This window comes from Puntigrus tetrazona, chromosome 20 (genome assembly GCF_018831695.1).
Source record: "Puntigrus tetrazona isolate hp1 chromosome 20, ASM1883169v1, whole genome shotgun sequence".
NCBI classification, from domain to species: domain Eukaryota; kingdom Metazoa; phylum Chordata; class Actinopteri; order Cypriniformes; family Cyprinidae; genus Puntigrus; species Puntigrus tetrazona.
The window spans coordinates 16,419,062-16,435,191 of NC_056718.1; the positions used below are offsets into that span (position 1 = coordinate 16,419,062).

Consider the following 16,130-nt stretch of genomic DNA (forward strand, 5'->3'; position numbering starts at 1 on the left):
TTAGTGTAAAAATTAACACCTTTATCTCAGATGTACAACAAAGAGCTGGAGTGTGAGTTTGGAAGCTTTGAGGACTGGCTCCACACCTTCAACCTGTATAGAGGAAAGGCTGGAGATGATATTGACCACAATGTGGTTGATGATGACAGGATTGTGGGCAGATTCAAGGTAAGAATACATAATGTAGAAATCAGGCTTCAGAATTTTAGTATGAACATCTCATTTTGATTTGAATTTGTCTCTTTATTTACCAGGGCTCCCTCTGTATGTATAAACTTCCACTGTCTGAGGAGATCACCAGGGAGGCAGGATTTGACCCAAACATGGGCATGTTCCAAAGTATTCCCCACAATGACCCTATCAATGTTCTCATAAGGATTTATATCATTAGAGTGAGTGAATTCAACTTTGAATTGTAAGTGCTATTCATACGGCACTGTCTCTAAAATAACACAACTCTCTTCTCAGGCCACAGACCTGCATCCTGCAGATATAAATGGTAAAGCAGACCCTTATATAGTCATTCGATTGGGAAAATCAGAGATTCGGGACAAGGAGAACTACATATCCAAGCAGCTAAATCCTGTCTTTGGAAAGTGAGTAGGCTATAGTATTGTAAATCAACCAAACCAATAAACTGGTTAAAGTTCAAACAAAAAAAGATCTTTTCTTGAAAGCACACTATCCTCTCTTTCCTGTCCTCAAGGTCATTCGACATAGAGGCTACATTCCCAATGGAGTCCATGCTGACAGTTGCAGTGTATGATTGGGATTTGGTTGGAACTGATGACCTGATTGGTGAGACTAAGATTGATTTGGAGAACCGATATTACAGCAAACACAGAGCCACGTGTGGCATTGCATCCAACTACTCTGTGTGAGTACTTTATGTGAAAGCTATCAACACATTTAGAAAATGCCACTCAAATGTTTACAGAACAGCATCATAAATTAAATTACGTGACATAACAATTCATCAGATTATTCACAATTAATTGCTTATATCAACATTTAAACATATTCAGCATAATCCATTCATTGAGTTTCTTGATCTGGCAGACAGCAGTCTAATAATTAATACGTTAAAGAATTAGTTCACCCCAAAATTAAAATTACACCATAAACTAATCACCCCCAAGCCATCCTAGGTGTATTGGACTTTCTTCTTTCAGATGAACACAATCTGAGTTTTTAAAAAATGTATCCTGGCTCTTCAAAGCTTTGTAATGCTGTTGGAGAGTGGGTATTATTTTGAAGCTCCATAAATTGTAAGTACTGCAACGTAAAACTAAGCTATGTGTTATTACATGTCCTCTAAAGCAGATCAGTGGGTTTTTGTAACAAAAATATTTTTAGTTTTAAAATTATAACGTAAATAACTGACTGACCACTGTAGTCATAGGTCAGCTAGATATACCTAGTATGGCTTGGGAGTCAGTAGTTTATGGTGTAATTTTTATTTTTGGGTGAACTGTTTCTTTAAACTGACAGTCCTATTTTTTATGTTTTACTGTGAACTATCCAGCCATGGTTACAATGTATGGCGTGACCCTCAAAAGCCAACTCAGATCCTTGCTAAGTTGTGCAAAGAAGGTAAATTGGATGGACCCCATTACGGACCCGGTGGGAAGGTCAAAGTTGCAAACCGCATCTTTCTTGGGCCAACAGAAATTGAGGATGAGAGTGGTGAGACATTCACAGAGCTTCTACAGAGTTTCTGTTTTCTCTGATCATATATGAAAAGATGTCAATTTGGTTTGTCTTACAGGTTTGAAGAAGCAGACAGAAGAGCACTTGGCTCTTACGGTTCTTAGGCATTGGGAGGAGATCCCACGTGTTGGCTGCAAACTCATCCCTGAGCATGTGGAGACCAGACCTCTCCTCAACCCAGACAAGCCAGGCATAGAGCAGGTACACTAGGGTCTGCGACATACTCCAGTGTTGACTAAAAGAGACCTTACAGTTCAATTAAGCAATTTCAAGCAATTCTGCATTAACATTATGTTAAATGAGGGAACATAAATGAGTATTGTAAAAGAAAAAAATCTTGAATTTTCTCACAGGGAAGGATTGAAATGTGGGTGGACATGTTTCCTATGGATGTACCAGCTCCAGGACCAGCCATTGACATATCACCACGTAAACCAAAGAGGTAGATGATTCTGTTCAATGTCTTGACTTTTTTACTTTTACTTAATTCACACTATTTTATATTCAAAGCATTTGTTGCAATTAAGGTTTTAATATTTTACATGTATGTAATGTTACTTTTTTTCTTTAAAGCCTGTAGGTATACATGGAACAAAATGTCATTTTAATGGATTAGACCGAAATAGGAGCCTTTAATAATCAGTCACGCTGAGATCACATGCTCACACTTAGATCATTACACCCTTAAGCAAGGAACAGATTGCTTTGTTTTCTGGACTGCTTGTGCAATTAATATTCTTTGGATGACTTAAAAGCTTTGGATGAAGAACTGTCTGTGAATGGTGAATTGCCCAACTACAGAATGTCTTTTTATTTAGATTTTCATAATTGTTTACTTCAATAATTTGTAGTAACTGTATTTACAGTAACTACAGTGATGCTACTGTGATTCAGCTAAACAGATGACAAACTCTTTCTACAAAAGTTAAAACACATCCTCCTTGTTCTTTTTGATCTCATACTTACTCTGCCAGCTTCACGCCTCTCATCTGCCTTTATTTTTTTTTTTTTGATATTAATCATCTACTGTAAAGAATCTGCCAATTTTTAATAAGGCCTGTCCTACTTTACTATGAGATGTTTATTTACTGCAAAAGTCAAAATGTGCAACTACACCCTATTGAAATAAATATAAGACTTTTTGCATATTAAATATCATTATACAATAAGCTAAAAAAAAGCTAAAAAAGCTAAAGTCATTTCAGGGGAAGAGCAGACTATTACGTTTTGATCAAGGATTACAAAGACAGTTGGAATCAATTACATAAACAGGAACATGCATTAAAAAAGTTACATATTTGACCTAATCTGATGAAATTATAATGGTCATATTAATATTAATATTTTTTAAAAACTATCTCAAGTTTATTTTAAATATAACGAGTCACTGTATTTTAAATATTACCACATGGCGCACACTTTTGGGGTTAAAAGACTATTTACAGTGTAAGATGATGATCCCATTTTTTTCATCTCCCAGATATGAGCTCAGGGTGATAATATGGAATACTGACGAGGTAATTCTGGAAGACGATGATTACTTCACAGGGGAAAAGTCCAGTGACATTTTTGTGAGGGGGTAGGTATGGGCAGGTGTGTGAAAAGTGTGTGATTTAATCAGTTACCTTTGTTTGTTTGTTTCTGTTTCCTTTTGTTGTTTGTCTGTGTTGTTGCGTTGGTGTTATTTTGTCTATCCCTCCTCCCTGGCCCCCACGTCATTGCTGTGCTGTTATCTAGCTTTGAGCTTCGTGTTATTATTTGGAACACTGATGACGTAGTTCTAGAGGACGATGCTTTCATGACAGGAGAGAAGATGTCTGACATCTATGTCAGGGGGTAAAGATGATACAATCGCATGGCTTGAATGCTCGGCTCCCTGCCTGCAGAAATCTGCACCTGCCCCTTCCATTCACAACTACTAAACTAATACCACCCTCCATACAGATTCAAGTTTAAACGGGACCATATCATTCAAAATGATGCTGCTTTCTAGTTATCACCTCTAAAATCATTGTGTAATAATATTTAAAATGAATTAAATTGGCTTTAAAGTTGAAATATATACTAACTGGTATGGTCTTGGTTTATAGAGGCATTTTTGTTTAACTTGTCTTGGGGACTGAGACGTCTTCATCAAATACTGCATGAAAGCATAAGTTATGTCTCTTTGCATGCCAAAGTCAACTGTTATAATCTGACTGTGATTATAGATGTGTCTCGAGAACTTAAATCTAGTTTGAAAAGTTACACTTACAATTATGCATGTATTGGATGTAGTTGGCTACTAATGGTTCAAATGAATACATGATACAGTAGCTCTATATGATGTAATGCTTTTGAGACAGGCTATTCTTTCAAATGGGTAAGCGCTGCAAGCTCACGCCTCACAACTTAAAGGAAATATATCACAAATATATTAAAACTGTACTTACCATCATGTAGTCCAAGATGTACATTTTCATCTAAGATATATTTTCTTTATCAGAATAGATTTTGAAAAATGTAGCATTATTTCACTCGATCAAAGGATCCTCTGCATTAAATGGGTGCCGTCCTACAGATTTACCTCTTCTAAAGTAACAAACTCACCTATATCTTGGAAGACCTGTGGGTTTATACATTGTCAGCAAAAAACTGAGTAATTTAGTCCTTTTACGTGCAGAAAATTGACTGGATGTCAGGTCTTTTTTATTTCCAGAGAATTCATCTGTGACAAAAAAAACAAAAGTAACTCATGAAGTCATGAATTAGCATCTACATATTATTTGCATTTAATTATGCAAATACAATAATTTTGACCTTATTAAAATGCTTAATAACACCAACCGTAACTGCAATGACTTGGATTATTTCATTTCATTTGTTTCCCAATTTTCTGATGCGGTAATGGAGTTGATATGTATAAATACTATTTTATGCATGCTTTTTATTCAGTATCTGTGTATATACATTTCACACATTATACACTCTTTGTTCAGAACATTTGTGCATGTTTTGTCATGCAACAAGAAATCACTGATAACCATAAGTGTTCTATGCTTGTATATATTTTTTATATGAATATATTAAAATCATGTTGCTCTTAACAATTGAAAATCATCTCCCTGCTCAGCTGGCTAAAAGGACAGCAGGAGGATAAACAGGACACAGACGTACATTATCACTCTCTAACCGGGGAAGGGAACTTCAACTGGCGCTTTGTTTTCCCTTTCGACTATCTCATGGCTGAGGAGAAGATAGTCATCTCTAAGAAGGAATCCATGTTTTCCTGGGATGAGACTGAGTACAAGATTCCTGCTCGACTCACCCTTCAAGTATGGGATGCCGACCATTTCTCCGCAGATGACTTTCTGGGTATGTTCACAATTCAGAAATACAAAAAAGATGAATTATTAATTATTTTAAATGTATGACTTGCTGTATGCAAATCATGTACTCAAGATAATTTTAACACATTTTTGTAATTAACGCTCAGTTTAATGTTAATGTGTTTAAATGCAATATAAAATCATTGGTCCCACTTTATATTAGGTGGCCTTAACTACTATGTACTTACATTTAAATGCTCTTATTGTGTATGCATGTTTTTACATTATACTTATATTTTTGAAAATGCCTATATGTAATTACATATGTCATACATTTTTGTACTTACATTTATAATTACAGCCTTACCACCAGACCTGTTCTTAATCTGTATCCCAACAGTAGCAGAATTGTTTCACAATACAATATGAACATAACTAGTACTTTGTACTTATTTTTTGGTGTAAGTACATAGTACTTAAGGCCACCTAATATAAAGTGCGAACATATCAGTTTTAATGCTCCCTGTGTTTAATTTTCGCAGGTGCGATCGAGTTGGACTTAAATAAGTTTACCCGTGGGGCAAAAACAGCTAAGCAGTGCTCTCTTGACATGGTTCTCAAAGAGCACGAGCTACCAACCATCTCCATTTTCAAACAGAAAAGAGTGAAGGGCTGGTGGCCATTTGTGGCCCGGGATGAGAATGATGAATTTGAGCTCACAGTGAGTAACTATAATGAATAAAACAAATGGAAAATACTAAAAAAGCAACTTCATTACAAGATACAATTATTATATGCTATTTTACATTTGCTTGATAATGTGCCAGCATGTGGAGTATCGAAATGATTGCGTAAGATTACCTCATTATCATTCTAACCGTGATGCGCTTGCAGGGGAAAGTGGAGGCAGAGCTCCATCTATTGACAGCGGAGGAGGCAGAGAAAAATCCAGTCGGCCTTGGGCGGAATGAACCCGAGCCACTTGAGAAACCAAAGTAAGACATAAAGCTGCTCGTGTACATACACATTTGCTTCCACTCACGTAATGCCTAGCACATCTGAGTTATGTAGTTTTAGTATGTGAATAAATATGCAATATATCATATCTCACATACTGCATAGTAGACTATGAAAGCATGATTCTGCCTTAAAAAAATGGTAATTGTGAGTTTTAAGTTTTTTTGTTTTTGAAAGAAGTGTCTTATGCTCACAGATGTTATATTTATTTAATGGGATATACAGTAAAAACAGTAATTTAGCTAAATAATATTACAATTTAAATAAAAAAATTTAAAAATGTAAAAAAAACAAAACAGTTTTCTATTTTAATATTTTAAAATGTAATTTAATTCTGTGATGCAAAACTGAATTTTTAGCATCATTACTCCTGTCTTCAGTGTCACATGATTATTGAGAAATCATGCTGATTTGGCACTCAAAAACATTTTTTTATTATCAATGTTGAAAACCATTCATGTTGACGCTTTTGTAGAATCGGTTATACATTTTTAGGATTGTTTGGGAAAAAAAGCACAAAAAATTGTAAATTTTGTAACATTATTCATTCTGCCAAAGGATTAATCACATCCAAAATGAAAGTTTTGTTTACATTATATGTGTGTATACTGTGTACATTTATTATGTATACATAAATACACATGCACACAGTTATATATTAAAGAAAATATGTCATATAAATTACATTTATATATTAAATATATTTCTGTATAATATATATGATTTAATTTATATGAAAATAAATATATACATGTAAACATTTAAAAATATATAAGAATAATATATAAGATATATAATATAAGATTATTTTCTTTTTATTCTGAGGCAGAAACAGGTTTGCATAGTAGCCAGCATACATGGAGTATTTTAGGCATACAGTCTAATTGATGAGGATGTGCTAATTATACAGCTATAGAAAGGAGACATAAAGAGTCTCATATAAATACTGTAGATAATTACAGGTATGGCACAAACACTGACACATGAAGTGGGCTTAAGTCAGAAGCTTTCTCTCCAGTGAAGAATGCCCCTCTGAAACTGTTAAATTCCCTTTCTAATATTCCCACTCTCCTTTTTCACATCCTTCCTTCCTCCTGTGACTGCCCTTTCCTCCGCCTACCCTTTCCTGTTCATTTCCTACATTCCAACCCCCATTCCTGTTTCGGAAAAAGTCGTCCAGACACCAGTCTAATGTGGTTCATGAACCCTCTGAAGTCCATACGATACTTCATTTGGCACAACTACCGCTGGCTGATCCTGAAGACTCTGGCCCTGCTGCTCCTCCTTCTCCTCATTGGGCTCTTCCTCTACTCTATTCCTGGATACCTGGTCAAGAAACTCCTAGGGGCGTGAAGGGAGATGGGAAGACCACCGGTAGCCCACTCTCAGTGCCTCTGTTTTCTCTGCTTTCCCTCTCTCTCTGAGCCATTCACGGTGTATTTCTGTCTTTTTGTTACTCATACCATATTTAAAAGCCTACAATTTGGACCAGAACGATTGTAGGTGATTAAGTATTTTCCGTTTTGTTATTTATCTGTCATCTCATCTCTTTCTAACAGCATATCTCTGTGTTATGTTGTACTTCTGGTCTTTGTGGTTGTCATTTGCCTCTGGTTGTTTGGGCAAAGATATAAATTGTGAATTTTATAAGATTTATAGTCAACTCTCTGCTGCTGTGCTTTCTGAACGTACCTTTTGTTGCCTGATGTGCCATCTTACCGCTCTGAGTTCAATCCACTGCAAATTTACAGGATCATGCACATACGAGGTAGTCCTAGGTGAACATTTTTACCAGCTCTGTGGGATAGTTCACTCAAAAATGAAAAATGTTGTTGTCATTTACTCACCCTTGTGTCGTTCCTTTATGAAACACAAAAGTAAAGTAAAAATGCAATGGAAGACAATGGGAACGCTGTTTGGACCCCATTGACTTTAATTGCATTGGCGAAACACTGTCCAAAATGCATTATTTTGTTGTCAGCAGAAGAAAATAAAATCATACAGGTTTAAAAAGACTAACACTTTTTCATGTTGAGTGAACTATCCCTTTAAATAGAAAATATGCCTTTAGGAGATTTTACAACTTTGCAGTCATGATACTAACCACTAACATTACCTCTCTTCCTCCATCATCCATGGTTTCACTTTTCAACTCACCACCTCTTACCTGCAACCCTTTCACCACCTCAATCACAGCCGGCCTGACACCACCTTCCTGTGGTTTTTGAGCCCGCTGAAGGCCATCCGCTACCTGATATGCAACCGCTACAAATGGCTCATCATCAAGATCGTCTTGGCTCTGCTGCTGCTGATCATGGTGGGCCTGTTTCTCTACAGCATGCCAGGCTATCTGGTCAAGAAGCTGCTCGGCGCCTAAAGAGGGGTCGAAAGGTTTCATTTGTTCTTATTTAACCTTGTCCTCTGATGTGGCCCTTTTCTAATGGGTTACAGCACTTCTTTTATTTTTAAACAACATCATACGAGTTTACCGTCCCTCATTGTTGCACTCTAAGCATAACGTATCAAATATCTTAACTCTTTCAGTATCAATTTGCATGTCTAACCCAAGATCAATTAACGTATTTATCTTTCTATTTGTACATTTCAAGAATAATTGGTCAGAGGGAGAAAAAGAAAGCAGTGAAGTGTCTATTTTTGGTACGAAATGGAATAAACTGGATTGATTTCTGGTTTTCGTTCAAATGTTGATATGAACGCATTGTTGTTATTGTCTACATATGTCGCTGCTAGAAGCACAATACGCATGCAAGGATGTCTAAAGAAAGATGACTTGTTCATCAGTAGCTACAATCTGAAAAATATTAAAACAGGGTTGCAGGCTTCATATATACAGTATGTAATTTGATTACAGTTTGCCTTGATGTTTGCACTTTCAGTCATGACACAAATCTTCTGCACTCCAGTAACATAATGTAATTTATCCTTTAGAGAAACACAGACACTAGTAGAGGAATGATGTTTCATTTGACATTGTAAGCTTTAACAACACAACAGAATGCTATTTCTTACATTTCCTACTGTTGTTTTTGCTTGCTGTGTACATTTACTTAGTATGCACTTGTTTGCTTGCTATTTAATGTTGCTCTATTTAATGGATGGTAAATTTGACCATGGACCTGTTTGCACTGAATTTGGCTTGTTTATATATAAAAAGAGTGTATTTTTAATTCTTGTTTACAAGTGTGCAATATGGATTGATTTATTTATTTTTGTCAGTATGAAGACTTAATAAAACAAACTCATTGAAATAAAACACTGAACATGTTTGTTGTTTCCATACTGTGGCTATGCATGTATGCGAGAGAGTTTACAGTATAACCCTGTTCTCTTTCACACAGTCGTCCGACTACCAGCCTGTCATGGTTGTTGAGTCCCGTACGGGTGACCTGCATAATGTGTTGGCGGCAGTATAGATTGGCAACAGTGGTGACTCTGCTCAGCATAACTGGACTGATCTTTTTGGGCCTCCTGTTCTTTTCACTACCTTCAGCTTTCATCCAGAAGATCTTCAACATTTCTGGATAATTACCTGGTGCCAGCACAAAGCAGGTTATTGGAATAGATGGCATCACTTAAACACATTGCTGATTAAATGCAATTTATTACTAATTTAAGGCAAATGAGAGATCATCTATCTGCTAAGAAGGCTTTTTATTGGATGGATGTTTCTTCAACTATGAGCTCTTTTGACTCTTTTTGTTGCACTGTTATTGGTTTAATTATTTGTCTAATTATGTAACAGCATATATGCATCACAGGAAAATTCTGTCATGTTAGTCGTTTATTTCTCATTTTAGTCATTTATACACAGGCACAGTATTGTGAAAATGTGCTAAAGCTGACAGAAATTACATTTTACACATTTTAACAGAATAAAATGGTCGACATCATTGTGTTGCTAAGGCATTTTTTTGGTTGCCATTTAACCACAAATATAGGCCTAGCTATTTTCAAGCTATTTGCGTGTAATGTTACAAAATTACAGCTTGATTGAACATTTCACACGATTAAAGTGTCACACAAAATAAAATTTTGACCTGAAATAAAACATTGAAATTTGCTAGTTTTAATACTCGAGAGACATTAAAGTGCTTTGTTAGATTTTTTTTATACTTAAATATGAGAAAGAATGTATCTTAAAGCAATTTCTATCATGTTATTTTTATAGTATTGTGGCTAAAATGAAAATATTTCTATAACGTGCTACTTGGTTTGTATTTATTATTACATGCACCTAAATTTATAAATACCAAGTATGCATATGCATGTCTTTATGCATACTTTATGCATATGCATATGCATTGTCTTTATTTTAGAATAAAATGCAACACGTAGATGAAGGACGATGGAAAATTAATTGCAATACATAATTTCTTTAGTACCTTTCGCAAAACAATTTAGTACCTCTCAGCCACCGTACTTCACCGAGGCGCAGAACTACACGTCGAGCTCCTATTGGCTGAGCTCGTCTCCGGGTGGAATCGGGCCAATCAGCGTGGGCCACGGTGCGACTGTGTTGTGTTTTTACGCTGCTGGTTGGAGACCGGCTGAGTGAGGTGGAGAGTTTATGCGGCGCGCACATCACTGTATATCCTGAACAACTGAAGAAAATATCGATTAGGCAAAAAGAAAAACCATGCGAGCGTTCCTGGGTGAGTTATAATGACAAAAGGCCGTGAAATCAGCGATAGAGTGGCGTTTTTTTGACACAAATGCATGCGAGGTGTGGAGAGCCTAACTTAAGTTAACGTGTAGAATTGCAGTGTGAAGGACGCAGCTTATTGTGATGTAAAACATTGTATAAAACTAACTGAAGTGTTTTTTATTATTATTATTATTTTTTAAAACTCCTTTTTACATAGAATGTATAAATGTAGGGTTATGGTAAAGTTTAACACGCGGAGTTTGTAATGGCTATCGGGCCTTTAACGTTACATTACAGCAAATTTTTCTCCATGCTGCACGAGACCAGTTTTGTGTTCATATTGATATCAACCCTTGTAGTTCTTAAAGTCAGGAAGTAGAAAGGTACTGTTTGTTATGAACCATCTATGCAATAGGTCTTGTTTTAACGGAAAGATGCTGCATTGAAGAAATGACCTGATGCTCCAGTACTAATGATCTTTCTTTATGTTGTCAGGTGTGTTGGCGTGTTCTCTGACTCTGCTCTCTGTCCACGGTCTCTACTCTGCCAGTGATGATGTGGTTGATCTCAACCCCTCTAACTTCAACAGGGAAGTCCTACAGAGTGACAGTCTCTGGCTGGTTGAGTTTTATGCCCCCTGGTAAGTTGGAAGAGTGCGGCGGATGTGTCACTCGTAGAGATCTCTAGATCTGTAGTTACAGATCGGGTTACTGTCTGAAGCACTGGTGCTGAATCAGCCCAATCAGTTGCTTTCTAAACGATATGTACACTTTGTAATGTTTAGTTGAAAGCATAGTTTTGCTATTCTTCAGGGACTTTATTTGCATCATGATTTTCGTGTCAGTAGGTTTAGTTTGCATATGATGAATAATACAGTAGCATCATTACTAGACCGATGTGGTTATACATTTTGTGATGGTGTTTAGATGTTAATGTTCAAATTGTTTTTGTTTTTAAGGTGTGGTCACTGCAAGAGTTTGGCTCCTGAATGGAAGAAAGCAGCCACAGCTTTAAAGGTAAATTCTGGTTTTAAGAATCATTGCAGAAGTTACTTTTATTCTGCAAGGATGCATGAAATTTTGAAAATTTTATTAACATAAAAGTGAGAGCAACATTTCTTTGTGACGCAAAATAAATAAATTATAATTAAAAAAAAAAAAAAAAAATATATATATATATATATATATATATATATATATATATATATATATATATATATATATATATATATATATATATATATAATTTTTTTTTTTTTTTTTTTTGGTATACTTTGTATATTTTTGTATATTTTCGTATATATAAATAATGCATGCGCACATGTAGTATGTAAATAAACTTATTATGAATACAGTTTTGCAGTCCTACTTCGGTTCCAAAAGTAATATTACGCAGCACAACTGTTTTCAACATTGAGCACCAAATTAGAATATTATATTGATTTTGTGTGACATTGAAGTCTGGAGTAATGACTGTTGAAAATTCACAGAAATTAATAAAATATTTTTAAATGTTAAAATAAAATGTTTTTAATTTTTTTTTTGAATTGTTATAATATTTCACAATGCTACTGTTCTTGTAATTTTAATCAAATAAAGACTGTTGGTAAAATGTTTTTAATCATTTGGTAATTATTAGTATTATTTATTTTAAATGCTTAAAAGTAAGGAAGCATGCTTGTTCAGTGAGGTATGGGTCCTCAGTTGTAGAATCTAAAAGTAAAAAAAAAAAGATTTGTTGGTGCCATTTGTGTTGTGGTACAGGGGATTGTGAAGGTGGGCGCTGTGGATGCAGACCAGCACAACTCTCTGGGAGGCCAGTATGGAGTCCGCGGCTTCCCAACTATCAAGATCTTCGGAGCCAACAAACACAAACCAGAGGATTATCAAGGTTCAGTCCTGCATCTTTATAAAACATCTTGGCATGCACACAAAGTAAACATTTTATGGTGATGTGAAAGTCTGTTGCTCCTCCCAAGTAGAGTTCATCGCCTGCACGTCTCTTTCTCTCTCTCTCTCTCTCTCTCTCTCTGTGTTAGGTGGCCGTAGCAGTCAGGCCATTGTAGACGCAGCTCTCAACTCTCTCCGGTCACTTGTCAAAGACAGACTTGGTGGAAAGACGACCGGTGGCTCAGACTATGGCAAACAGGTCCAGAAACCCACTGTGATGACTTTGTTGCTATGTTGTTACGTTTACATTTTGATTGACTCCTTGGGTTCTGTTGTGAGCAGAGTGGAGGAGGTGCTGGCAATAAGAAGGATGTGGTGGAGCTGACCGACGATAACTTTGACCATACCGTGCTGGACAGTAATGATGTCTGGATGGTGGAGTTCTTCGCCCCCTGGTGTGGTCACTGCAAAAAGTATGCATCTCACGCACATCATAAGACCTGTCTGTCTGTCATTCCACTGAAATAGTACCTGACATGCTGTGCCATGCATTATTTAAGCGCTTCAATTATTTACATGGATTTGAAGACAATGAAATTCCTCTGACAGCCGGGCTTCCCCCTGTTGACTTTCTTAAATATTTCCAGTCTTGAGCCGGAATGGACAGCAGCTGCCTCAGAAGTCAAAGAGCAGACTAAGGGTAAAGTGAGGCTGGGTGTTGTGGATGCTACTGTTCACCAGGGCTTGGCAAGCCGCTATGGGGTATGTCTGATGTATCACTTATTTAATGTCTTTGAATATAAACAATTCTTGTATTGTCTGTAGTTTCATTTGAGATCCCAGTGAAATCCCAACAAACAATATTAATCTCTTTTGTTAAATATCTGCTGTTCTTTTTTTTTTTTTTTTATTTTAGTCTTGCAAAATTCCACTTGCATAACATTTTTGGGGGGTTTACAAATTGCATCTGTACTTATTGTCATTTTCTGCTGATAGATTCGAGGATTCCCCACCATCAAGGTCTTTCGTAAAGGAGAGGAGCCGGAGGACTATCAGGGAGGACGTACCCGATCTGATATTGTTGCTCGTGCCATTGACCTTTACTCTGACAACATCCCTCCTCCAGAGATTCAAGAGGTACGTTTTCTCTTCTATTTTTAATAGGATAAAAGAACATTTGTTTAATTCATACAGTTTTTTTTTTTTTAAATATTTTATTAATTCAAATTTTATTTCCTTTAGATTTTGAATGAAGATGTTTTGAAGAAAACTTGTGAGGACTATCAGCTGTGTATCATATCTGTGTTGCCTCACATTCTAGACACAGGTGCGTTTCAATGGCAAATCTAAAATTATTATTATTTTTGCGTTTATTAATCTTCTTAAATGGAATGATTCCCTAGAAATGTGATTTAGTGTACTGGAACCGTATTGGTAATTGTCTAATATTGCAGATTATTATTTTATTAAATCTTTATTTATGCAAGCTTATTTACTATATTTATTCTCTCATCTAATGTTCAGTTTTAAAAAAGGACTAGCGTAATGTTGTGCTGTCTCATTTAATTTCTTGAAATTAAAAATGACTAATTTGTAAATACCAGGTATTTGACCATTATTCAAATACCAGCCATAGACCTTAATATATATATATATATATATATATATATATATATATAATATTAATGTAGCCATCATTGAAAGTGATCACTTCAGTTTAACTTACTGTGTATGATACAGTAACATGATGCGTAATGCATTTAAATATTATTATTATTATTATTGATGTTGTTGTAGTTTAAATATTATATACTATTTTATTATTATAATAATTTTTTTTTTTGTAAAGTCCTCAAGTGTTGTTTTTATAATGAATAAAGTTTTAAATTTTGTGCTTTTTTCCATTTATAAAAGAATATAATACAGTAAGTCATATGCACTGAAGAATTTGTAATAGTTTGAGTTGACAGTAATGACTCTTAATGACTGTTAGTTTATGGAGGTAGAGTTTAAACTCTGTTTTCTCTATGCTTACAGGTGCATCTGGAAGAAACTCTTACCTGGAGGTGATGAGAACAATGGCAGACAAATACAAGAAGAAGATGTGGGGGTCAGTGTTTTCAGTTTGAGTACATGTTGAGATCAGCCTGCCCATAAATAACACCAGTACATGTCACTGCTTGTGTGCCAGAGACGAGTCTTTAGGGAATAGAGAGTGGGATACAGTCACACGCATCACACTCTCCTCTCTCTGTCTATAGTTGGTTGTGGACTGAAGCAGGGGCACAGATGGATCTGGAGTCATCTCTTGGGATCGGTGGATTTGGCTATCCTGCCATGGCAGCCATTAATGCTCGCAAGATGAAGTTCGCTCTTCTCCGAGGCTCATTCAGTGAAACAGGCATCCATGAATTCCTCAGGTAACAGAAGGCTGGAGTTTATGTTTCTGGGACACAAGTCACGTCACAGAGACTGTTAGCATACAGTAAATTAAAGGTGTTGTTTATAAGGGCCCTTCTAACTGTCAGCCTGTTTTATGTTGTTAAACTATTAATGTCTTCATTTATGCAGGGAACTTTCTGTTGGCCGTGGCTCCACTGCTACAGTGGGAGGCGGAGCTTTGCCTAAGATCAACAGCGTGGAACCATGGGATGGGAAAGATGGAGTGGTGAGTATAAAAAACTGTGAGGGTGCAAAACTACCATTCTTTGTTGTTCTCAAACCCCCCTTTTTTGGCTTTTCCTCAGTTGCCCATGGAGGATGACATTGACCTAAGTGATGTGGATCTGGATGACCTGGAGAAGGACGAGTTATGAGCCTGGTCTAAATGACTCTAGACCCCAAATGATGCCCACGTCTTCTCTCCCGTGGATGAGGGGATGGTTGGGACACAATTTTCCTTAAGACTTATGAAAAGATACAAATAAAGCAAATGGTTGTGCAGCTTTTGAAAAGAAAACATCTCCACGTTAGTTGTAAAATGAGGCTTTTCAGTATGTACATCATGATTGAGCTATGCTCAGCCTCAAGTTCCTTCTTCACTTTTTGATTTAGTGACTGATTGGAGTTTTCAATCAGCTTGATGAAGCAGAATGTGGCTCTCTGATTATCAAACACTTGTTTCCAGTAAGCAGATGTCACACAGAGGCTCTTCACAGAACACTTTCTAATATCTGTTTCATTGACTAGATTTAATCAGATGGCGCTGGTCTTTTTGGTATTGAGATTAGCCAGTAAACATCATTTCTGTCGTTTCAGCAGCTCCTTGAGATGCAAGATGCCTAAAGTTTCTATTTTTGCCCTTTCTCCCTCTGATGTGACTTTTTGTTTTTTTGTTTTTTGGTGGTTGTTTTTAAATTGTGTTACTGAAAAGAATGTCATCCTAAACTGTATCCCAGTTTGCCCATTTCTTTGGACTGGGTGTAATGTGGGCGTCGTGTAGATTTTTCTTACACAGCACTGTTTTAAGAAAAAAAGGGTTTTTGTTATTAAAATAAAACAAATAATAAATTCACTCACTTTTTCTGTTACAGCTTATCT

The 16,130-nt window shown here is 36.1% G+C and overlaps 2 protein-coding genes across 2 annotated transcripts in view; both read left to right on the forward strand.

Moving 5' to 3' along the window:
- otofa (otoferlin a) overlaps positions 1 to 8,370 on the forward strand; it is a 46,681-nt gene extending 38,311 nt beyond the window's left edge. The window contains 12 exon segments of the mRNA XM_043219700.1: positions 31 to 168; positions 255 to 392; positions 469 to 596; positions 707 to 877; positions 1,526 to 1,686; positions 1,769 to 1,911; positions 2,064 to 2,152; positions 3,191 to 3,289; positions 4,823 to 5,064; positions 5,561 to 5,739; positions 5,913 to 6,013; positions 7,208 to 8,370. Coding sequence (XP_043075635.1) covers positions 31 to 168; positions 255 to 392; positions 469 to 596; positions 707 to 877; positions 1,526 to 1,686; positions 1,769 to 1,911; positions 2,064 to 2,152; positions 3,191 to 3,289; positions 4,823 to 5,064; positions 5,561 to 5,739; positions 5,913 to 6,013; positions 7,208 to 7,388 — 1,770 coding nt within the window. The 3' untranslated portion in view covers positions 7,389 to 8,370.
- Positions 8,371 to 10,557: 2,187 nt separating this feature from the next.
- Positions 10,558 to 16,120, forward strand: pdia6 (protein disulfide isomerase family A, member 6). Its single transcript, XM_043219397.1, has 13 exons — positions 10,558 to 10,708; positions 11,197 to 11,341; positions 11,660 to 11,717; positions 12,465 to 12,591; positions 12,740 to 12,849; positions 12,933 to 13,063; positions 13,238 to 13,352; positions 13,587 to 13,727; positions 13,833 to 13,917; positions 14,628 to 14,700; positions 14,852 to 15,010; positions 15,162 to 15,258; positions 15,338 to 16,120. The coding sequence occupies exons 1-13, from the start codon at positions 10,693 to 10,695 to the stop codon at positions 15,404 to 15,406; spliced, it is 1,326 nt and encodes a 441-aa protein (XP_043075332.1). The 5' UTR covers positions 10,558 to 10,692; the 3' UTR covers positions 15,407 to 16,120.
- The last annotated feature ends 10 nt before the right edge of the window (positions 16,121 to 16,130 follow it).

Bases quoted from the DNA above. Each gene is read 5' to 3' on its own strand.
- pdia6 (XM_043219397.1), top strand. The intron at 12,850-12,932 runs GTCCAGAAACCC...TGTTGTGAGCAG, and splicing joins GCTCAGACTATGGCAAACAG to AGTGGAGGAGGTGCTGGCAA. The intron at 13,064-13,237 runs GTATGCATCTCA...AAATATTTCCAG, and splicing joins TGGTGTGGTCACTGCAAAAA to TCTTGAGCCGGAATGGACAG.